General features: G+C 44.2%; 1 protein-coding gene across 1 annotated transcript in view; it reads left to right on the top strand.

Moving 5' to 3' along the window:
- Window positions 1-18,840, top strand: part of trpm5 (transient receptor potential cation channel, subfamily M, member 5) — a gene marked incomplete at both ends in the record, with an annotated part of 76,167 nt that extends 57,327 nt beyond the window's left edge. The window contains 5 exons of the mRNA XM_080730391.1: window positions 3,214-3,392; window positions 9,397-9,529; window positions 13,347-13,419; window positions 14,041-14,131; window positions 18,707-18,840. Of these exons, the coding sequence (XP_080586517.1) occupies window positions 3,214-3,392; window positions 9,397-9,529; window positions 13,347-13,419; window positions 14,041-14,131; window positions 18,707-18,840 (610 nt within the window). The remainder of the gene's footprint in view (window positions 1-3,213; window positions 3,393-9,396; window positions 9,530-13,346; window positions 13,420-14,040; window positions 14,132-18,706) is intronic.
- Window positions 18,841-24,938: the final 6,098 nt, after the last annotated feature.

Below are 24,938 nucleotides of genomic sequence, written 5' to 3'. Positions count from 1 at the left end.
GCGTCTAGCTTACAGCTAAGCTAACGTCAGTTAGAAGTACCGTTCCGGCCGTAAATAGAGGCTGTTCGCTTCCAGAAAGGCATAGGTTCAGAGAAAAGGGGCTTTAAAGTTGGCGGATTGCATTGGATCCAAATAAATCGGCGACGTCGTACGCACGTTAGTAAACATAGGACCGCTACGACCGTCATATGTTGGTTGGGGGAAAGGTGTTCCGACTACCTCCTGAAGTCCCCGGATGTACACTGAGGCGCATTGATCTCGTCCTCACACAACTGCGGCGGTTGTTCTGCCATAACCTCCGGAATTTAGCCAATCAGAATCCAGTATTTGAACATGTGACTAGAAAAAGTGGTAGAAAGAGTTCTTAATGTCAACCTCCTCATCGCTATGTTCAGGTATAGAGTTCTCACTGTCAACCCCCTCATCATGTTCAGGTATAGAGTTCTGTATGTAAGTATGACGTTTCCAAAATGGCATATATTGGCATATTCCGAACGGCATATGCTGGAAATGTCACACCAAATGCCACTTTGGGAGCCCTTTGTGTTAATTTGGGGGTCTTTTTGAGAAGCACAACTGTAAACTGTGGAGTACCTCAAGGGAGTATACTAGGACCACTGTTGTTCTTAATATACGTAAACGACATGTCATCTGCTTGTGACTGCAATCTGTTTCTGTTCGCGGATGACTCGGCTCTCCTAGTCTCAGGCAGAGACATATTGCAGGTTGAAAAGGCCCTTAACTGTGAACTTAACAAGATCTGCACCTGGCTCAATGACAACAGACTCTCAATTCACCTAGGCAAAACTGAATGTATCCTCTTTGGATCTAGTCAGAAACTTAGCCTAGTTGAGAACTTCACAATTAAAGTAGGTGACACTGTGATAGAAAGAAAAAACCACATCTGCTACCTGGGTTGCATCCTGGAGGCTAACCTATCCAGTGAAAAAATGACCACCAAGGTAATCAATAAAGTCAATCAACGAATTCGCTTCTTGCAAAGAGTTGCCCCGCTGATCAATATTAAATCCCGAAAGACACTAGGAGGTGCTCTTATTGGGCCCCTCATTGATTACGGAGTCCTTGTCTGGTATCGCGACGCCCCAGCTGCCTTAAAGCTAAAGCTCCAAACAGCCCAAAACAAACTAATTAGGGTTGTGCTTGGTCTCCCTCCTCTGACCCACCTTACCGAGCATCACCACGAAAGCGTGGGGTGGCTCAAAGTAGCTGACAGAGTACAGCATCTTGCAATGGGCCTGGTGTACAAGATACACTACACCTCCAAGATTCCCATGTACCTGACAAACTACTTCTTAAAGGTCAAGGATGTTCACGATCATAACACCAGAGGCAGCTCCACTAATCATCATCAGCGTAGATTTAACACTAAACAAGGCGCTAACTCGTTCTCCTGCTATACCATCAACATGTGGAACGCCCTTCCACAAGCCCTAAAGGAGAGCAAATCCCTAGCCTCCTTCAAAATTGGTATGAAAAGTCACCTTCAGACAGCAGCTACCCGTGACTTGTAAATAGACTAAGCCCCCATGCTCCCCCCCCCCCCTTTTCTTTGTATTCTGCCTTTTGTATTTGATGTTATGCTTTTGAAACTGATATTATCCTAGATAAAGTATTATGTTCTATCCGTCTGTCTTTCAATGTTATATGAGATACTTAAAGTGTGGTTCCTGTGGAAATAAGCCTCGGCTTTCTAGGATCTCCTTTTAGTTGACCTTGTACCAGTGATTTGTACTGTCATGAAACTGTACTTTTTTCTATTGCAAACTTCTAATAAATTCTTCAATCAATCAATCAAAAACAGGTGTTCTGCACTAGGGATGTCCCGATACCACTTTTTTGCTGACCGAGTACGAGTACAAGTACTTCATGTTGAGTACTCGCCGATACCGAGTACCGATACGAGTACAATTAATAATACAAAATGTATTTAAATTACGCTTTTTTTTCCTTTTTTTTTTCAACACGTGTTCCCAGGGGCGTCAATTGGGTATGGCAATACCCTGGGTCCAGGGGGGAAGATAAAAAGTTAGTTCTGAATATGAATCCATGAATGTCTCTTTGTCTATCTGTGCGGGTTATTATGTTGGTAAATTACAGTAAATAAATGCAAACTTAACAAAATGGTCACTTTAACAAGGTATTATAATTATATTTAAGGTATATATAATGATATATTATAATGTACTTCTTCTTAAAATAAATGTATCATGCCTGTTGCTAAGGTATGGCAACATGACTGGTGTCACCAGTCATGTTGCCATAACTTATCTTTTTCTGAACTGACGCCACTGCGTGTTCCTCCATCCACACACAGTGCAGGTCCGTCCATGCTAATAGGCTAGCTCCGGTGGAATAGGTCGTTTTAAACTCTATAAAGGGAACTAGAAATGCTATCCTTAGATGGACAACAAGTGTTGTCCATATCTACGACTCCTATGGACTTTATTTGGAAATATCGTTTGTTGTTGTTTTATGGAGCGACGTTCAGCAACGTGAGACGTGAGTTACGCGCGCGCACACACACACACACACACACACACACACACACACACACACACACACACACACACACACACACACACACACACACACACACACACACACACACACACACACACAGAGAAAGGGTAGGCGGCCGCAGAACCCCCTCTTGATATTTTATTAGTGCATTGTTTGCACTCTGCTTTGGTGTTGTCATCCTCACAAAGAAGTGCACTCATTGCCAAGGGTGTCGCACCAAATTCTGGGCCCTGGATTCACTGCTGGCCCCCCATGAATGTTCTTCATGGGGTATTTAAAAAATAGCAGATCTGCAAGCTTGCAGTGCGGCACTGTGAGCTTGCATATCTGTTATTTTTCAATAGCAAAAGTATAAAATAATTAAGGCCCTGGCTTCCACCTTGAGCCCTAGTAACTCAGTCCCACTTTTCTCCCCCTTGTGACGCCCCTGCTCGGTATCGGCCGCTGCCGTGAGAAGTATCTGGCGAGTACGAGTACAGCAAAATAGGGTTGTATCGGGGCGAGTACCGATACCGCGAGTACCGATACCGCATCCCTATTCTGCACCCGCAGCTACTTACTATACAACCTTCCAGGTGCTTGGATAGAACACCAGTTCAAATATGATTATTTTGGGGGGTCACAGCCTGAAAAGGTTGGGAACTACTCATGGTGTTCTCTTGCTCTGTGCAGCTACACCTTCCAGGTGGTGCAGGAGAACGCGGACATCTTCTGGAAGTTCCAGCGCTACAACCTGATCGTGGAGTACCACAGCCGCCCCGCCCTGGCTCCACCCTTCATCATCATCAGCCACCTGTCCCAGATCCTCTTCAGCCTGCTCAGACGCCCCGAGCCCAAACAGGAGCACCTAGGTACACCAACACAAGCATAATTTGTATAGGGTTGATGGGTTTAATAAACCCAAGGGCCCCCCCTACTGGTGACAGTATTATAAATTCATAGGCTATTATATTGTCGTTGTCGGGTGAAAAACCTTGTATGTCCAAAACGGTTCGTTTTGCATTTTTCATTTTAAAAATGATTTAAACTAGTGAAAACAGCCGATCTACAAGCACACAACGCCTCGCACCGCGAGGCGTTGTGTGCTTGTAGATCGGCTGTTTTCACTACTTTTGTGCGACGGCCTTGTACGATGAAGCAGGGCTTTACTTTGCGAAAGAACATACAAATTTGAAACTTGGAGATACGAGGTTTACACCCGACAACGACGATATGTATTTTGTCATTTCCAATATATCAGGGGTCTCTAATCTCCTATATCAGGGCCCCCCTCATGGCAGTACAGGGCCCTTTTGATCTGAAAACCCATGCAGAATAAGATCTAATTTCGCCCCTGTACACCAAAAAACACACTGTTATTCAGGGACGTGCAGAGAATGTTAGAGTGGCAGGGGCTGAAATTTCCAACTTACTCGTTGTGAGCTTGGAGGTCGGCTATTTTCGGTGTGTGAAACCACACTGAACTAAGCATAATCAAGTCAATACTGGAGATGTGGCGTGATGGCATGGATTTCTATACAGAGAGGGCAATTCTTTCAATATAAGATGCTGCATTCAAGTTCAGGAAGTTTGGACAAGGCAATTCTCTTGAATGTTGCCTTCAGGTATGGCATGGAAAGAGGGGCATTTGAGTTTCTTTCACCATAGTAAAAACTGCATTTATGGTCTGGAAAGGGCAGTTTTTATGGACAGATAAAAGGGCAGGGGCTCAAGCCCCCTTTGATGTCTATGTGTGCACGTGCCTGCTGTTATAGCCAGCCAGTGGTGGAAAACTTATACTCAAATTTCTTACTTTAAGTAAAAGTATCAACACTGCAATGTAATACTCTGTTAGGGCACAGTCACACGCCACACTTGTATTACACCTCTGTAGATTTCATATGGCAATGGAACAGTTTGCTGCCATTTGCTGATGTCTGCAACAACAAACAAAAACACTCCATTCCCATTGAAATGCATTGGCAGAATCTGCTTTCATTGGTAGAATAAAGTGTGCCTGAGTAACCCATATTGTAATAAAAGCTTAAACTAAAATGAACTCTTCACCTGTTCCAGGTTAGCCTAGTAAACGACCAACGGGTACGAGGCTAGTTCCAGGTGGTGGTGGACTGTAATTCATTACATTTACTTGAATACTGTACTACACTTGCTGAGTATCCGTACTTTACTGCTTACTTACAGCATAACATTTACTCCACTACATTTCAATATAGTACTTTTGACTCCACTACATTTCAGGGGGGGTTATGGGGGGTTATGAATTAACCACCCAGCCCTATTTTAAATATAGTGAAAGCATAGCAGGTCATGATCAGTCACCTCTTCTTCATCTTGCTCAACTGCGTCATTAAGCCCAGTAAAACAGGAACGTCTAGGTTACTAAACAAACAATCCACAACCATGTTCATGGTAGAGAGCATGATGATATTTCCCTATTCACTGTAAAGCAGTACAACCTGACAGGTTTCACTATTGCACACACAACTGTCATGTGTGGGAGAGCACTTCCTCTGTCGGGACCTAATCACACTGATGATTAAAGTCACCTTATTTTTAATTGTCTGTTAATTCATTGTGTGTGTGTGTGTGTGTGTGTGTGTGTGTGTGTGTGTGTGTGTGTGTGTGTGTGTGTGTGTGTGTGTGTGTGTGTGTGTGTGTGTGTGTGTGTGTGTGTGTGTGTGTGTGTGTGTGTGTGGGGTTGGGTGGGTGGGTGGGTGCATGGTGGGTGCATGAGTGGGTGCGAGAAAAAGCTAGGCTGCGTGCTGGATAAAAGGTTCAGTCAGTAGTAATGGTGTTAAGTAACCAAGTACATTTACTCAAGTACTCTACTTCGGTACAATTTCGAGGTACTTGTACCTTAAAGCAGTGGTTCTCAACCTGTGGGTCGGGACCCCCAGGGTCCCCAATTTGTTTTGGGTTGTCCCAAGATTATGATTAACTTAATGTGCAACATTGTTTTCTCACTCAACAGTAAACAAACCAACATAAGGTTTAAGTGTATCTGCACATTTCTAAAGTGACAATTTAAGGACTTTTTAACACCTCTAAAATGAAAAATTAAACATTGGCTAAATTGTCAAATATTAGAGGCAAAAAGTGTGAAAATAGCTGATCTACGTGCTCACAACGACTCGCAACGCGAGGCGTTGTGATCATGTAGATCGGCTATTTTCACAATAGAACCGTGTTATACAAAATGCAATGCCTCAACTCTTAGTGCTCGTCAGGGTGGGGGGTCCCCAGTTAAAATATGATTATTTTGGGGGTCGCGACCTGAAAAGGTTGAGAACCACTGCTTTACTGGAGCAGGCCTATTTCAAAACTTGTACCGTACTTCCATCCATCCATCCATCCATCTTCAACCGCTTATCCGGAATCGGGTCGCAGGGGGTAACAGTTCCAACTGAGACCTCCAGATTTCCTTATCCCGAACAACTTCCTCCACTCCCTCAGGGAGTATACCGAGGCGTTCCCAAGCCAGTTTGGAGATATAATCCCTCCATCTGGTCTTTGGCCTGCAACAGGGTCTCCTCCCAGTGGGATGCGCATCGAGGACCTTCCTAGGAAGGCGCTCGGGGGGGCATCCGTACTAGATGCCCGAATCACCTAAGCTGACTCCTTTCCAAGTGTAGGAGCAGCGGTTCTACTCCAAGTCTCTCTCGGGTAACTGAACTTCTTACCCTATCTCTAAGGGAGATACCAGCCACCCGTCTGAGGAAACCCATTTCGGCCGCTTGCACGGGCGATCTTATTCTTTCGGCCGTGACCCACACTTCATGACCATAGGTGAGAGTAGGAACGAAGATTGCTCGGTAGACAGAGAGCTTTGCCTTCCGGCTCAACTCTTTTTTCTTCACCACAGTGCGATCTAGCTCCTGCTGCTCCGATTCTCCGACTGATCTCCTTCTCCGTCTTACCCTTTCTCTCATTCGTGAACAAGACCCCGAGATACTTAAACTCCTTCACCTGGAGTAAAGCCTCATTCCCTACTTGGACTGCACTTCCACTCCACTACATCTCATCTCATCCCATCCAATATGCCTCTATTCTATGACAAGACCAGGTCCCTACCGAGATTTTACATTTTAGGCACATAGGTGATAGCTGTGGGTTCATATGAACCGTCCGCACTTTGGCACTCGCCCTCCCTCTCTTCTATTGGGAGAGATTGGCAATCAGTGCAAGATCCTATCGTCGTTGTCGGGTGAAAACCCTGTATGTCCAAAACCGTTCGTTTTGTGTTTATCATCTATCTATAAATGCGAGAAGTCTCTGCGTGTCTGCGTGTATGTAATCCGCGTATCTCGAGAACCGTTCGTCCCACCGGCTTCAGATTCGGCACGCGCGTTCCCCGCCGCGGCACGGAGCGCAGTGCCGGGTCTCGACCCGACCCGACGCGCGGTTTTCCCGAACCGGCGCGAAACGTTCGGAATCTCCTTATGCGGAGCTGATTGTTGACATCAGGCTGTTCCGGAGGAAATCGGCGAAAGCTCTGACTCATTGTGACATCACTTCATAAAAGGCTCTGACATCGCGTACGCCACATGAGTCAACAAAAAATCTCTGTGAGTGTGTATGTATGTATGTAATCCGCGTATCTCGAGAACCGTTCGTCCCACGGGCACGCGCGTTCTCCATATATGGGCATAAAATGAATGCCCCCATCGCGTACGCCACATGAGTCAACAAAAAATCTCTGTGAGTGTGTATGTATGTATGTAATCCGCGTATCTCGAGAACCGTTCGTCCCACGGGCACGCGCGTTCTCCATATATGGGCATAAAATGGATTGCAGACAGACAGATACAGATATCTCCATATATGGACATAAATGGACAGAGGCAAACAGATGGTCAAAGATCTCCATATATGGGCATAAAATGGACGCAGACAGACAGATACAGATATCTCCATATATGGGCATAAATGGACACAGGCAAACAGATGTTCAAAACGGGTCCTATATGGGCATAAATGGACACAGGCAAACAGATGTTCAAAACGGGTCCTATGACAACAGGTATAATGAGGTTTGCATTAAAGGGGGAACCGGCACTGTGTCTGCAACACAGTTGGAGGCACAGACAGATACTCCATATATGGGCACCTGGCGCGAAACGTTCGGAATCTCCTTATGCGGGGTTGATTGTTGACATCAGGCTGTTCCGGAGGAAATCGGCGAAAGCTCTGACTCATTGTGACATCACTTCATAAAAGGCTCTGACATCACGTACGCCACATGAGTCAACAAAAAATCTCTGTGAGTGTGTATGTATGTATGTAATCCGCGTATCTCGAGAACCGTTCGTCCCACAGGCATGCGCGTTCAATGAATGCCCCCATATATGGGCATAAAATGGATTGCAGACAGACAGATACAGATATCTCCATATATGGACATAAATGGACAGAGGCAAACAGATGGTCAAAGATCTCCATATATGGGCATAAAATGGACGCAGACAGACAGATACAGATATCTCCATATATGGGCATAAATGGACACAGGCAAACAGATGTTCAAAACGGGTCCTATATGGGCATAAATGGACACAGGCAAACAGATGTTCAAAACGGGTCCTATGACAACAGGTATAATGAGGTTTGCATTAAAGGGGGAACCGGCACTGTGTCTGCAACACAGTTGGAGGCACAGACAGATACTCCATATATGGGCATAACATGGACGCAGATAGACAGATATCTCCATATCTGGGCATAAAATGGACCCAGAACTATAACTGCAGTGATCTCCATATATGGACATAAAATGGACGCCGACAGACAGACAGACAGATACAGATATCTCCATATATAGGCATAAATGGACACAGGCAGACAGATGGTCAAAACGGGTCCTAAAGGGCGGGGCATTCATTCCCTATTTACATTGTTCCGAGTTGGCCAGGTCGCCGACTAGACGCTGGGCCGCCCAGCTTCTAGTTTTAAAAATGATCTAAAATAGGGAAAACAGCCGATCTACAAGCACACAACGCCTCGCGGCGCGAGGCGTTGTGTGCTTGTAGATCTGCTGTTTTCACTACCTTTGTGCGACGGCCTTGTATGATGAAGCAGGGCTTTGCTTTGTGAAAAAAACGTACAAATTTGAAACTTGGAGATACGAGGTTTCCACCCGACAACGACGCTATACTGCTGCAGTCTAGTCTTTACGCGGCCCCATATGACATCCCATTTATGCTAGTTTCACATAATATACAAACACACGAGGAAAGAAAAGAATAAGGCAAGTGCTAGAATAGTCTAGGGTACAATAAAGACGATGTGCCGGGGGGGCTTTTCCACTGGCGTGTGGATTTAATGTATTCTTTTAAATGTTACACGTGTTGCACGTGTGAAAGAGCACTTCTATCCCTGCAGGCACCCATTCAACACATTAAAGTCACCTCATTCAATGGATGTTAATGGTCTGTAAATGAATCCAGTGCGTGTGTGTGTGTGTGTGTGTGTGTGTGTGTGTGTGTGTGTGTGTGTGTGTGTGTGTGTGTGTGTGTGTGTGTGTGTGTGTGTGTGTGTGTGTGTGTGTGTGTGTGTGTGTGTGTGTGTGTGTGTGTGTGTGTGTGTGTGTGTGTGCGTGCGTGCGTGTGTGGGTGCGTGCGTGCGTGTTTCATTATTACACACGTTATCCAGGTGAGAGAGTATTTCCCCGCTGTGCTCATTCACACAAATTAACACAGCGTTTATTGAACGTTAATGATCTGTTAATTAAAGAAACGTAATGAGTGTGTTTGCGCATGAATGCTTACATGTGCACTTGCGTGCGTGCATGCATGCGTGTGCACTGTGCATTCATGTGTTTGTGTGTGCGTGCGTGCGTGCGTGCGTGCGCGTGCATAGAGAGGGACCTCCCCCCTGGTCTGGACCAGAGGTTGATGACCTGGGAGACGGTGCAGAAGGAGAACTATCTGGCCAAGCTGGAGCGCCAGCGCTGGGAGAGCAGTGAGGAGCGCCTCCGGACCACCTCCTCCAAGTAAACACCACACAACACTGTGTCTCTGGGAACGGAGAGTAGCTTTACTGTGTTCCGCTTTATTGTATACTGTATAGAAAGGTAGAGCTTTCTGTATACTGTTTAAGACAGGGGTGGGCAACTTTGATGATGGAAAGGGCCACTATATTTCCACATTCTCCCCAGAGGGCCACATTGCATATTGCTACGCGTGTACGTCCTTCTTTGTCATTCTAGTATGTCATTCAAAAGAAGCAAAAATAGCCGATCTACAAGCTTGTAGATCTGCTATTTTTGCTTCTTTTGAACTGGAATCCTTAATTATTGTCTCCACCAGCCGAAGGCATGGGGGAGAGTATGTTTTCGCCTCCGTCCGTCCGTCCGTCCGTGCGTCCGTGCGTCCGTACGTCCGTGCGTCCATCCAGTTTGTTACCAGCTAATCTCCGGCGCCGTTGGCCCGGCCGCTGTCAAAATGAGCACACACACTCCCTGGATGCCAATTCAGATCCTCTGCCCCACATTTTTCAAATGGCCCTGTTCTAGCGCCACCATGAGGCAGATGTTTGCAAAACAAATTTCTGTACACTACTCTTAGAGATTTTGTCCACAAATCCTACAACTCGGTAGACAGTATCTCTACAGTCATGTGATCAACATGGATCTGTCCGATTTTCCATATTCCATCCTGATTGGCTACAAATGGCTTCCATAATTTGCAGGATTGCTCCGTTTTGAACAAAATGCCTCAAATCATGAACACAGCATGCAAACATGGTGAAATTGGGCATGCATGTTCCCACTAGGCAGAGGCAGAAATGCCATTTCAAATTTCTCAAATCAGCCTCATGGTGGCGCTATAACAGGGCAATTTGTGTTTTTACCTTTAACTTAACCGATAAGTGGGAAACTTTGTTTGCACTCTCCCTAGAGGCTAAGGATAAGCCTTTACCCTGCATTTTTCACATTTGCCTTTTATAGCGCCACCAGGAGGACAACTTATGTAAAACCCATTATTTGCCATTACTCCATCAGATTGACTCCAACAATCATGCAAATAAGTACACAGTATCTCTATAGTCATCATGTGATCAAGTCTGATCAACCAGCCGGCCGCATTAAGTGAAGGTGGGGGCCGCGTGTGTCCCCCGGGCCGCCTGTTGACGCCTACAGGGTCCAGAGCATGTTTAACTGCAGTGTGTTGACGTCTACAGGGTCCAGAGCATGTTTAACTGCAGTGTGTTGACGCCTACAGGGACCAGAGCATGTTTAACTGCAGTGTGTTGACGCCTACAGGGTCCAGAGCATGTTTAACTGCAGTGTGTTGACGCCTACAGGGTCCAGAGCATGTTTAACTGCAGTGTGTTGACGCCTACAGGGTCCAGAGCATGTTTAACTGCAGTGTGTTGACGCCTACTGGGTTCAGAGCATGTTTAACTGCAGTGTGTTGACGCCTACAGGGTCATGTTTAACTGCAGTGTGTTGACCCCTACAGGGTCCAGAGCATGTTTAACTGCAGTGTGTTGACGCCTACAGGGTCCAGAGCATGTTTAACTGCAGTGTGTTGACGCCTACAGGGACCAGAACATGTTTAACTGCAGTGTGTTGACGCCTACAGGGTCCAGAGCATGTTTAACTGCAGTGTGTTGACGCCTACAGGGTCCAGAGCATGTTTAACTGCAGTGTGTTGACGCCTACTGGGTTCAGAGCATGTTTAACTGCAGTGTGTTGACGCCTACAGGGTCATGTTTAACTGCAGTGTGTTGACCCCTACAGGGTCCAGAGCATGTTTAACTGCAGTGTGTTGACGCCTACAGGGTCCAGAGCATGTTTAACTGCAGTGTGTTGACGCCTACAGGGTCCAGAGCATGTTTAACTGCAGTGTGTTGACTCCTACAGGGTCATGTTTAACTGCAGTGTGTTGACTCCTACAGGGTCCAGAGCATGTTTAACTGCAGTGTGTTGACTCCTACAGGGTCATGTTTAACTGCAGTGTGTTGACGCCTACAGGGTCCAGAGCATGTTTAACTGCAGTGTGTTGACGCCTACAGGGTCCAGAGCATGTTTAACTGCAGTGTGTTGACGCCTACAGGGTCCAGAGCATGTTTAACTGCAGTGTGTTGACGCCTACAGGGTCATGTTTAACTGCAGTGTGTTGACTCCTACAGGGTCATGTTTAACTGCAGTGTGTTGACTCCTACAGGGTCATGTTTAACTGCAGTGTGTTGACGCCTACAGGGTCATGTTTAACTGCAGTGTGTTGACTCCTACAGGGACCAGAGCATGTTTAACTGCAGTGTGTTGACTCCTACAGGGTCATGTTTAACTGCAGTGTGTTGACTCCTACAGGGTCATGTTTAACTGCAGTGTGTTGATGCCTACAGGGACATGTTTAACTGCAGTGTGTTGACTCCTACAGGGTCATGTTTAACTGCAGTGTGTTGACTCCTACAGGGTCATGTTTAACTGCAGTGTGTTGACTCCTACAGGGTCCAGAGAATGTTTAACTGCAGTGTGTTGACCCTACAGGGTTCACAGCATGTTTAACTGCAATGTGTTGACTCCTACAGAGTCCAGAGCATGTTTAAATGCAGTGTGTTGACTCCTACAGGGTCCAGAGCATGTTTAACTGCAGTGTGTTGACCCTACAGGGTGCAGAGCATGTTTAACTGCAGTGTGTTGACTCCTACAGGGACCAGAGCATGTTTAACTGCAGTGTGTTGACTCCTACAGGGTCCAGAGCATGTTTAACTGCAGTGTGTTGACCCTACAGGGTTCAGAGCATGTTTAACTGCAGTGTGTTGACTCCTACAGAGTCCAGAGCATGTTTAACTGCAGTGTGTTGACTCCTACAGGGTCATGTTTAACTGCAGTGTGTTGACTCCTACAGGGTCATGTTTAACTGCAGTGTGTTGACTCCTACAGGGTCATGTTTAACTGCAGTGTGTTGACTCCTACAAGGTCATGTTTAACTGCAGTGTGTTGACTCCTACAGGGTCATGTTTAACTGCAGTGTGTTGACTCCTACAGGGTCATGTTTAACTGCAGTGTGTTGACTCCTACAGGGTCATGTTTAACTGCAGTGTGTTGACTCCTACAGGGACATGTTTAACTGCAGTGTGTTGACTCCTACAGGGTCCAGAGCATGTTTAACTGCAGTGTGTTGACGCCTACAGGGTCATGTTTAACTGCAGTGTGTTGACTCCTACAGGGTCATGTTTAACTGCAGTGTGTTGACTCCTACAGGGTCATGTTTAACTGCAGTGTGTTGACTCCTACAGGGACATGTTTAACTGCAGTGTGTTGACTCCTACAGGGTCATGTTTAACTGCAGTGTGTTGACTCCTACAGGGTCATGTTTAACTGCAGTGTGTTGACTCCTACAGGGTCATGTTTAACTGCAGTGTGTTGACTCCTACAGGGTCATGTTTAACTGCAGTGTGTTGACGCCTACAGGGTCATGTTTAACTGCAGTGTGTTGACTCCTACAGGGTCATGTTTAACTGCAGTGTGTTGACTCCTACAGGGACATGTTTAACTGCAGTGTGTTGACTCCTACAGGGTCATGTTTAACTGCAGTGTGTTGACTCCTACAGGGTCATGTTTAACTGCAGTGTGTTGACTCCTACAGGGTCATGTTTAACTGCAGTGTGTTGACTCCTACAGGGTCATGTTTAACTGCAGTGTGTTGACTCCTACAGGGTCATGTTTAACTGCAGTGTGTTGACTCCTACAGGGTCATGTTTAACTGCAGTGTGTTGACTCCTACAGGGTCATGTTTAACTGCAGTGTGTTGACTCCTACAGGGTCATGTTTAACTGCAGTGTGTTGACTCCTACAGGGTCCAGAGCTTGTTGAGGATCGTCAGTGGTTTCAAGGACCAAGAGAAGCGTCTCCTGTCCATGGAGACTCAGGTGAGTGACAGATGCCCAGATCTCCAGTATAACAAAACATTGCTGGCCCAAAATAACCTACCTGACCTGGCTAGTTCTAGTTCTCTCTCCCTCTTTTCCTCCCTCTCTCATCCCTCTTTCACCCCCACCCGCTCTTCCTCTCTCTGTTTCTCCCTCTCTTTTCCTCTCTCTCTCTCTCTACCCCCTGTGGGTCGGGACCCCCAGAGGGGTCCCCAAATTATTTTGGGCGGTCCCCAGCTGTTTAGCTCACTCAACAGTAAACAGACCAACATACAGTATAAGTTTATACAGTGTATCTGCACATTTCTAAAGTGACGATTTGAGGACTTTAAAGACCTTTTTAGTACCTCTGGTCAAACATTGGTAAAATTGTCAAATATTATAGGCAGAAATTGTGAAAATAGCCGATCTACATGCTCACAATGCCTCGCGTTGCGAGGCGTTGTGAGCATGTAGATCGGCTATTTTCACAATGGAATAGAAAGAGTCAAACTAAATGTAATGCCAAGTCCTAGAATTTCAAGTGCTTGTGCAGGGTGGGGCGTCCCCAGTTCAAATATGATTGAAAAGGTTGAGAACCACTGCTCTAGATGACTGGACTCTGGCTCTCCTTCCTTGCAGATCAAATACTGTGGGGAAGTGCTGTCCTGGGTGGCCGAGTGCTTCGCTCTGAGCACGCTCAAGTGTGACAGAGAGGCTCCCCGAGCGCCACGTGAGTTACTCTCTACTCAACCCTAACCCCAGCCTCGCATAGCCAGGCTTACCCGTCTGCCAAGAGAAAAGCCTGGTCAAGATATCGTCACTGTACAACCCTAACCTTGTATCTCCGAGTTTCAAATTTGTAATTTTTTTCGCGAAGTATAAAGCCCTGCTTCATCGTACAAGGCCGTCGCACAAAAGTTGTGAAAACAGCCGATCTACAGGCACACAACGCCTCGCGTTGCAAGGCGTTGTGTGCTTGTAGATCGGCTGTTTTCACTAGTTTAAATCATTTTAAAAATGATAAACACAAAACAAACGGTTTTGGACGTACAAGGTTTCCACCCGACAACGACGAAATATAACTAATGTAATTGGCCCACTGGTTTGTCACTTGTCATGATCTGAAATGGCAAATCTTTGAGTAGCATGCAGTGCTATAGAGAGAGATCTCTCTCTATAGCGCGCAATGAGGGCCTCTCTTAAAAAGAAATGCAAACCATTTTTTCAAAGAATGTTATGAATAAAATGTAAAACAATAAAAATAAATTCCACAAATGTAATTGTTAAATGCTTTGTAAATCTACAAGGCAAGCTCACAACTAAATCTAAATCTACAATAGTCGACTTTCGTCGACTAAAACTATGACGGAACATGTTCGTCGGCTACCTTTTTCACTGAACGAGAAATACGTAAAAACGAAATAAACGCAACATATTGTGAGCTTGTAGATCGTTTATTTTCAGCATGCAACCAAGTGTAAAATCTGCCATTGCGACACCATCAAGGCCTACCAAAATTATTACTATTGTAGATTTAGATTTAGTTGTGAGCTTGCCTTGTAGATTTACAAAGCATTTAAAAGTTACATTTGTGGAATTTATTTTTATTGTTTTACATTTTATTCATGACATTCTTTGAAAAAATGGTTTGCATTTCTTTTTAATGCATGAAAAAGGAGGGGGATATTCACTCGCGACCCACAAAAAAAACGGCCCGCAACCCACAACTGGGTCCCGACCCACTGTTTGGGAAACAGTGGTATACAGTAAGTGTGAAAATGGAAGTTGCCGTCTGCGTGGTCTGGAAGCCGTCATAGTGGATGTGTGTCTACTTCCTCCTACTGTAGAAGTGGAACCACACAGTTTGTACACTAAAAAGAAACAGGTGTTCTGGTGCAGCCAAATGCCTGGTAAAGCAAGATCATGTGACACTAAGTTAGATCCATTAACCTGTTAAGCCCCAGGGGGTTCCAGGGGAAAAATCTGCCTAAAATGTATGCCCAAATTGGAACAGTTGTGGACACAAAACTACCATGATTGTGGCTACTCTTGACTCACCAAATGTCAGCTAACGCCTGAAAATTCACAAATGCAGTGTAAAACCTGCTGTGATCATTTACCTAGGAAAAGATGATTGAAAAAGACCTCCGCCTATGGAAATTTTGCATTCTGAATAGTGAATGAGCCTCAAGACCTCATTGAAAACATATATAGTGAAAAGAGAAATTGTTCACCAAGGTGTCATCAATTGATAGGCAAAATTGTATGAATATATTCCAAACTATGTAAACTCTACAGATGTTTTAGTGAGAGTAGTGCTGTAATATTAGTAATGTTAAAGTATAGGGTGAAAAATGATGAAAACGAGTAACAATAAGTAGTAATAATACTGTAATATGAGTAATGTATGGATGCAAAGTACAATGGCAGCTGATTACTATGTAACAATAATCAACAAAGAAATTGTAGTTTGATTTGGTCTCTATTGATTTATTGACATTTATTGACAGCTTTTCAGAGGTCAACACCTTTTGCCCCCGCCGGCAGGGGCAATGGTGGTTCAATTAACTAAGGCAGGGCTCTTCAACAGGGGGTCCGGGACCCCTAGGGGGTCCTCAGAGTTACTACAGGGGGGCCGCCAAATCTTTGTGTGATAGGATCATGTTTTATACATTAACCACTTTAACCCTTGCATCCCTATTCTATAGTGGAACATTACCCAAAAATAGCAGATCTACAAGCTTACAACGCCTTTTGATTGAAGACTTTATTAGAAGTTTGCATAGGAAAAGGTACAGTTTCATGACGGTACAGTTCACTGGTACAAGGTCTACTAAAAGGAGATCCATGAAAAGACTAAGCTTATTTCCACAGGAAACCATTAAAGTATATCATACCAGTAAGACTCCCTAATCGGGAGATAAGCGACCGTAGGTGGCTTATCTCCACAAATAGGGCAAAAATGTGTTTTTCCCAAATCTTCCTGATCCATGTTGATGACATGAGTGTAGACATGCTGTGTAGTGATATTCGTGATTTTAGGGCAAAAACTGTAGGAGCAGTGTCCAAAAATGTGTTTTAAAAATCGGCCTGAAGGTGGCGCTAGAATAGGGCCATGTGAGAAATGAGGGCTGGGGTCTCCGCGTTGCCTTGGCGGACGAATAGGTACCGGCCCCGGCTCTCCCGGACGCTCTTAGCCCGAGTTACGGCATTTTATGTGCGCTGCAGTGGCAGGGGGTCCTCCACTGGGGGCGCCACCACTTTTGCATCCGTTCTGGAGCACCAGGAGTCGGTGGTCCCCGGGAATTCCCCGTGAGCAGCCCCATTGGGGTGGTTATTTGGTCATTTTTGCGCATTTGGTAATTTTTTACATCTGGGGGTCCCCCAGGGGGGGGGGGTCCTTGGAGGTTGTAGTTTGGCAGGCAAGGAGTGTGTGTGTAAAATCTGGCATGGATCGGGTCAACGGGTGCGGAGATATAAGCAGGGAAAAAGTGTGACGTCGACGTGTGAGCACATTTGGTCATTTTTTACATCTGGGGGTCCCCCAGGGACCTGGGGGTCCCTGGGGCTCCGGGGGTCCTTGGAGGTTGTAGTTTGGCAGTCAAGGAGTGTGTGTGCAAAATTTGCCATGGATGGGGGCAACGGTTGTGGAGATATGAGCAGGGCAAAAGTGTGACTGACTCACTGACTGACTGACGGACGCACAGACAGCCCGTGGAGGTTTTGGTAGTAAATGCGACCTACGGTCGCAATAACATTGAATGACAGACGAATAGAACACAGTACTATGCAGTAGATATGTAAAGAAAAAAAAATTAGAGAACAAAAAAGAAAACAGTAAGTCTAAACAAACAGTAAGTATATACAAAGAAGGGGCAGGGGAGGGTAGGGCTGGGCTAGGTTAGTTTTTTGCAATCTAAGCTTGTAGATCGTCTATTTTTTGGCACAGAGCAGACTAAAGTATTTGACGGTTCAAGTGGTTAAATGTCTGAAAATACACATTACTCCAACATGATGACAGTGCTGTCAAACAAGTCTAAGCTGTCTAAGAAATCTATGAAAATCTTTCTTCTGCAACACAATGTTATACAATAAGTAGTGGGGGTCCCTGCTTCATCTCTCTCTTAGCTAAGGGGTCCCTGGCCTGAAAACGTTGAAGACCCCTGTGCTAGGGTAGGGTATTAAGTGATGTTTTGTTAAAACCAGGGCCGTGCAGAGAGCACTGAGGGGGCAGATGCTCAAACCCCACAAAAGGGCCCATCTGCGTGAGCACCGATTTTTGGGGTGGTCTTTTTGTGGGGGCAAAAGCAAAACAAAAGTAACTCGTTCTTCAGAATGTTTTCAAATTTTCAACAATATTTTCCAAAATAGCAGATCTGTGTTTATTAATGTATGTTTTTTAATAATAATCCAAATCTACAAAGTAACTTGTAACTAAAGTTGACAAATAACAATTGTAGTGGAGTAAAATAATAATATTTTAGAAGAAGTAAAAGCGTTGGAAATTGTAAATAAGCCTACTGAAGAAATACAAAATATATATTTCTAAAATGGCTAGTTCCATTCCTTGATTCTGATTGGCTGGTTGCCGTGGTATATGAGACTATAACCCACACCTTGAATCAGTTTATATAAAAGCCAGGTGCGCTATTTCTTCCCACTGTGCCGTGAGGCTGAACTAGAGAAGCGAGCGTTTGATTTGCTCTCAAATCCTACCGTGCGGGTGCTTCTAAGCACCGCCCGCATGCATAGGACAGTGACTGAATGGCTCCGGGCGGGGCAACAAGCGCCCTCTATTCTCCAGGCACATATTCGGCTGTTAGTTTAGGTTGCTATGCTAGCGTTTTTGATGTGATGTTCACCCACATAGCTGCTAAATCTGTATGAAAATAAACATGTGTATGGTTCTTAACATGAGACTGATCTAACACATAAGTGTTGTTTCCCTATTTTTTGGCAAAAAGAATGACGTGACTTTATAAACACACACTGGCTTCCGTAAGTTCCGTTCCTGGGATTGGCTGGTAAACAAGGAAATGTCTCTTCCTGGTGGCGGAGAAGTGTACTTTTTTTCTTTAAATAATGGAATGCTATTATTTTCATGTTGCAATATTGTGACCGTTTTAGAAAAGCAATAAGCCACGCGAGGCTTGTGGTGACCGGCTGAGAGGGTCGGAAACACTCGGCTATCGCCTCGTGTTTCCCAACGCCTCTCAGCGGGTGTATACTACCCCGGTAACCACTCGCCTCTTGTGGTTTATTGCTTTAATATATACCTGTGATTCATTTAGCCATGAAACGGCAGTGTCGTTGACAGGCAGCAAGGCCAGCAAGGACCCGCCCCCAGCTCCAGCAGACAAGGAAGTGAAAGCAGACGACGGGGACGCCGGTCACCAAGGATACGGAGCAAACAAACGCTTCCCTTACATCGATGAATGAATGTGAAACAGAGCATTTTTATAACGGTTACTTTAGAGGAAATGGGAATGTTTCACTTGTTTTGCTTTACCTGTGTTCCAATGGATCCAATGTTGCTATTATTATTTAGTGTGGTGTGGTTGCTATTAGGCAAGGCAAACAGTCGGGGGATATCTTCAGAAATAGTGTCATATCGTGGAATAAATTCCTTACCAATATCATGATTCTGAATCCATTGCAAGCATTTACTTTGCAAAAAACACATTCCTTGGGCTAAAAAAAGGCCTCACAACACTATGGTTTGTGATGAGTCGTCACTTTTCACAGTTTTGTAGGAGCCACCTTCACCCCAAGGAAGGTTTTTCGTGCAAAACAAATGCTTGCAATAGATTCAGAATCATGAAAAACCCTAGTTTGACCCCTCACATGCTACTTAAAGCATATTTATTTTGGTTGTTATATCCTGTACTTTCAGCAGCTGTCCCAGATTCTCCTAGGGAAACTGAATTTCAGTCTTTGTGGGATGTGTTACTAGACACCTTTACAAACACATTGGTGAAGAAATGTTTTGGCAAGGAATTTATTCCAGGACTTTTTAAGATATCCCCCGACTATATTGTTCTTGTCCACCTTTGTTATGTAAACCTTTATTTAACCTAGAGTAAACCTGTTTTCTGTTAACTTTTCTGTAACCCCAAAAGTCCCTTGAGTTCAATGGACTGTTTTCCTGATTGGACAATACAATGACCAATCAGACAGGATTGGTCATGCTTCACGTGACATCACAATATGTAATATAAATGATAAGACAGAATTAATTTCCCAGCAGATTCCTCTTGACTCCCGTCAGTCTGCTATAGGCAACCAGGCTATTGTTCTCGGTCAGAGAACTTTTATTTCAAGTTAACCTGTTTTCAGTTAACCTTTTGTGTTCACCTAAAGCAGGGTTCCCCAATAGGCGGCCCGTGGGCCATTTGCGGCCCGCGGGGGGCTACTGTCTGGCCCCCACCAACCCCAGTAATAATGGTGGTATAAGAGCAGCAACAACACTAGTATATCGTCATTGTCGGGTGGAAATCTCGTATCTCCAAATTTGTACGTCTTTCGCAAATCATACAAGGCCATCGCACAAAAGTGGTGAAAACAGCAGATCTACAAGCACACAACGCCTCGCGGTGTGAGGCGTTGTGTGCTTGTAGATCGGCTGTTTTCACTAGTTTAAATCATTTTTAAAATGATAAATTCAAAACGAACGGTTTTGGATATACAAGATTTTCACCCGACAAGGACGAAAACTGTCGCTGGAGTAAGTGGGAACGCCACCGTCGCCCCCTGCAATGTTGTGGCCCTCGGCTTGGTACCCTAGATGATTCGGCCCTTGGGGAAAACTAATTGGGGAACCCTGGTCTAAAGTAAACCTGTTTTCATTCTCTAATCTCAAAAGTCCATTGAGTTCAGTGGATGTTTTCTGCCACTCCAGAGGATTCCCTATTGTCCCTCACAATAGCCCCTTCTCCTCTACCGGGCCGAACCAGAACTTTCCCAGAACCAAGAACTCTCAAGAACCTGTGATGATCCGGGACCAAGTTCTGCTTCTGTTTCCATATAACCAGAACTAACCGGTAATTAAGGTCCCAAAAAAGAGCAGCAGTGCTCATAGGTTCCCAGAACTCATGTTTAGAACTACATCAAGAGTAGGTTCCCAGAACTCATGTTTAGAACTACATCAAGAGTAGGTTCCCAGAACTCATGTTTAGAACTACATCAAGAGTAGGTTCCCAGAACTCATGTTTAGAACTACATCAAGAGTAGGTTCCCAGAACTCATGTTTAGAACTACATCAAGAGTAGGTTCCCAGAACTCATGTTTAGAACTACATCAAGAGTAGGTTCCCAGAACTCATGTTTAGAACTACATCAAGAGTAGGTTCCCAGAACTCATGTTTAGAACTACATCAAGAGTAGGTTCCCAGAACTCATGTTTAGAACTACATCAAGAGTAGGTTCCCAGAACTCATGTTTAGAACTACATCAAGAGTAGGTTCCCAGAACTCATGTTTAGAACTACATCAAGAGTAGGTTCCCAGAACTCATGTTTAGAACTACATCAAGAGTAGGTTCCCAGAACTCATGTTTAGAACTACATCAAGAGTAGGTTCCCAGAACTCATGTTTAGAACTACATCAAGAGTAGGTTCCCAGAACTCATGTTTAGAACTACATCAAGAGTAGGTTCCCAGAACTCATGTTTAGAACTACATCAAGAGTAGGTTCCCAGAACTCATGTTTAGAACTACATCAAGAGTAGGTTCCCAGAACTCATGTTTAGAACTACATCAAGAGTAGGTTCCCAGAACTCATGTTTAGAACTACATCAAGAGTAGGTTCCCAGAACTCATGTTTAGAACTACATCAAGAGTAGGTTCCCAGAACTCATGTTTAGAACTACATCAAGAGTAGGTTCCCAGAACCTGTGCTATGGGGGGGGGAAAAAAATCACACCCAATGTGAAGTGAGCGGTGGTCGTGCTTGCATAACGTCTTCAATTGGTAATTGGTGATGTAATACAGGCTACACACACACACACACACACACACACGCGCGCGCACACACACACACACACACACACACACACACACACACACACACACACATATACACACACACACACACACACACACACACACACATTGCTATGGCAAAACACTGAGGATAAAGACTAGGATATACTGTAGGTCTAGGATGTCATTGGTGATGTAATATGGCTACACACAGACACATATTGCTATGGCAGAACGCTGAGGAAAACACATTGCTATGGCAAAACGCTGAGGAAAAGTGGCTACAGACACACACACACACAGCCACTCTATGGAGCGGTTTACCACCGCTCAAAAAAAAAGAAGAAAAAGAAACAGGTTCTGGAAAGTTCTGGTTCTGCCTAGTAGTGGAAAAAGGCCTAAGATGGAATTCATTTCCCAGTGGATTCCATTCCACTTGTGTCAGTGCAACCACACTTGCAATTTCCCAGAATTGAAGAGTCACAATAACTATGCAAAACTTTCCATCATTAAAGTTTACAGGTAGAGTTTACAGACGCTCTCTCATTGTGGTTTGTTGTTGTAGCCGTGTTCTTCTTAGTGTAAACCAGGGGCTTTCAACCAGTGGTCCTTGGGGGGGTTCCAGGTGCTCCCCAGCTAAATGATGGAGAGTTGGTAACCACCAAATGGACCCTTATAGATATTTAACTCTCTAGTCTAGAGTGTAAAATGAAATCAATTGGATTCATTTCACACCCTCAAGAGTTAAATTATTGTTAAACATCTGTATTACTTAATTTACGAGAAATCTACACAATTAGATAATGTAGAAGAATTGTTATTTTGATCAACGTTGTCCGTTTATCTCTCCTGACACGACGTGCAGCCAAGCTTGGAGGTCGGCTATTTTCGGTGCTTGATACGACACTGAACTAAGCATAATCAAGTCAATACTGGAGATGTGGCGTAACGGCATGGATTTCTACACAGAGAGGGCACTTCTTTCAACATATATGCTGCATTCAAGTTCAGGAGGGTTTGGAAAAGGCAATTCTCTTGAACGCTGCCTTCTGGTATGGCATTGCATTTCTTTCACCATAGTAAAAACTGCATTCATGGTCTGGAGAGGGCACTTTTTACAGACAGATAAAAGGGCTCAAGCCCCCTTTGATGTCTATGTGTGCACATGCCTGTTCACAAATAATAAATTAGGAAGTGGTTGCTCGACACTCCGTGGCAACATAAAGTACAGTAACATTATTATTATTATTAAGGTTGTTCTGGGGCTTTTATGCCTTTATTGATAGGACAGTAGACTGACAGGTCTTTATTGATAGGACAGTAGACTGACAGGTCTTTATTGATAGGACAGTAGACTGACAGGAAATGGAGGGAGAGAGAGGTCGTCGGGATCGGGAATCGAACCAGCGACACCGCCAGGCATCCATGCCTATGTGGCAATGCCTAAGTGGTATATGCGCCTGGACCAGTAGGCCAGCGGGCGCCCCTGCAGTGTTGTTTTTGACAGTTTTTGTCCAGACAGGTTTAGTCAGTCTCTTGAAAAATATTTAATTTAGTTTCAGTCATATTTTAGTCGTCTGAAATGTTTTAGTTTTAGTTGGCAAAATATAAGATGTAATAAATTAAACCTACAGTTGATTTTGTCGACAAAATATTTGATTTGGCGGGCCTTGGTGGTGATTATTATACACGTTGCATGCTGAAAATAGCAGATCTACAAGCTCACAACGTGTCAGTGTGGACGCGTAGCTATTTTCAGAGTGCAACCAAACATGACTCGTCGTCTTTTAGTTTGACCGAAATTGTCAGTATATTTATTCATAGTTTTATCGTGGCTTTATTTTGTTTTTATTTTGTTTTCGTCAGTGAAAAAAGGCAGTCGACAAACATTTTTCGTCAGTTTTAATCGACGAAACCAACAACGCTGGTTAGCAGGCATCTGTTAAGACAGCAATATGAATTGGAACAATTAATATAAATCATGAGGAATCATTTGAGAAACAAACTAAAACGATTGAAAATGACATTCGGAGAAAAACGTGAAACAATAAAGCAACAAACATAATTGCATTTTATGTCCAGTTTTACACACAGGAGACGGTATATACTGTAGATGTTCAGAGCATTTTAACATCACGTTATCTTCTCCGTCTCCAAACGATTGAAAAATATAAAAGTAGCATTATCACAATCTTTAAGTGTACTAATAGCCGGGGAGCCACTGTGCCAAAATGAGAGAAGACCTGTGATGTCATGACATACTCAACATTTTTGTTTTTCCTATTAATTTGGTCATAAGGTACACAGAATGAGAGGCCTGCTCTGCCGGAAACATTGTGAGAAAAAAAAAGTTTCCCATTGACTTCACTATACTGGAAAAAACACACCAAAAAGATATGCTTTAAGTAGCATGTGAGGGGTCAAACTAGGGGTTATTCATGATTCTGAATCCATTGCAAGCATTTGTTTTGCATGAAAAACATTCCTTGGGCTAGATTTCAGCCTCTCAAACCTGTGAAAAGTGATGAGTCATCACTTTTCACCGTTATTTTGGTCCGTTTTCTAGCCCAAGGAATGATTTTCATGCAAAACAAATGCTTGCAATGTATTCAGAATCATCAAGAACCCCTAGTTTGACCCCTCACATGCTACTTAAACATATTTATTTTGGTGTGTTTCTTTCCTGTATAGTGAAGTCGGTGGGACAGTGAATATAAATGGCCATAACTTTTTTTCGCAATGTTTCCGACAGAGCAGGCCTCTCATTCTGTGTACCTTAATGACCAAATTAATAGAAAAAACAAAAAATAAAAGTATGTCATGACGTCACAGGTAAAACCCTATTCTTTGAGCTTTTGGGCCTGTGGCTCCCCGGCTATAAAGCTCCAACTGTCCAAACAACCATCCTATAGTAGATACATAGATGGATAAACCTGTGACGAGAACTGGAACTTCCTGATGTGGAACATTATGAATGGATTGATTGCTCTCTTAATACGTGACTTTAACATGATTCTTTACAGCATTAGATACAATTATACTTTACCTTAAACCCATTTAGACCTGGAATGCATTATACCGCTACGCAATGTTACTTTAACCATTCAAAAATAGCAGATATACAAGCTCACCGCGCGGCACCGAGTGCCGCGCTGCGAGCTTGTAGATCCGCTATTTTTTTTTTTATCGTGAAAATTTGTGCAAGTCTTTGAATATTTTTGTCCTGATTCTATAAACGTCTTCTAAATACTTTTTGAAGTATGAAAAACGCATGTTTCCACGTCAGTGGTTCTGAAACTTTTTCATGTCACGGATGCCTAGAATTATATGTATTTGGCTGCCGACCCCCATCTCAAAATATGTATCAAGGACCCCCCAGAAGCAAATATTTGAGCTTGTGTTTGCTTTAAAAAAGATGTATTCAAAGATTAAAAAATTTAAAGAAAACGAGCTTGTAGATCTGCTGTTTTTTAATAGCAGATAGCATACAATAATGGTTAAAGTGGTTCCAGGTCTTAATGGGTCTTCAACAGGGGGTCCGGGACCCCTTCAGGGGGTCC

The sequence above is a fragment of the Nannobrachium achirus genome (genome assembly GCF_963921795.1).
Source record: "Nannobrachium achirus genome assembly, chromosome: 7".
Classification (NCBI taxonomy): Eukaryota; Metazoa; Chordata; class Actinopteri; order Myctophiformes; family Myctophidae; genus Nannobrachium; species Nannobrachium achirus.
Note: the sequence above shows the minus strand (reverse complement) of the source record. Positions and strands in the feature narration are given on the sequence as shown.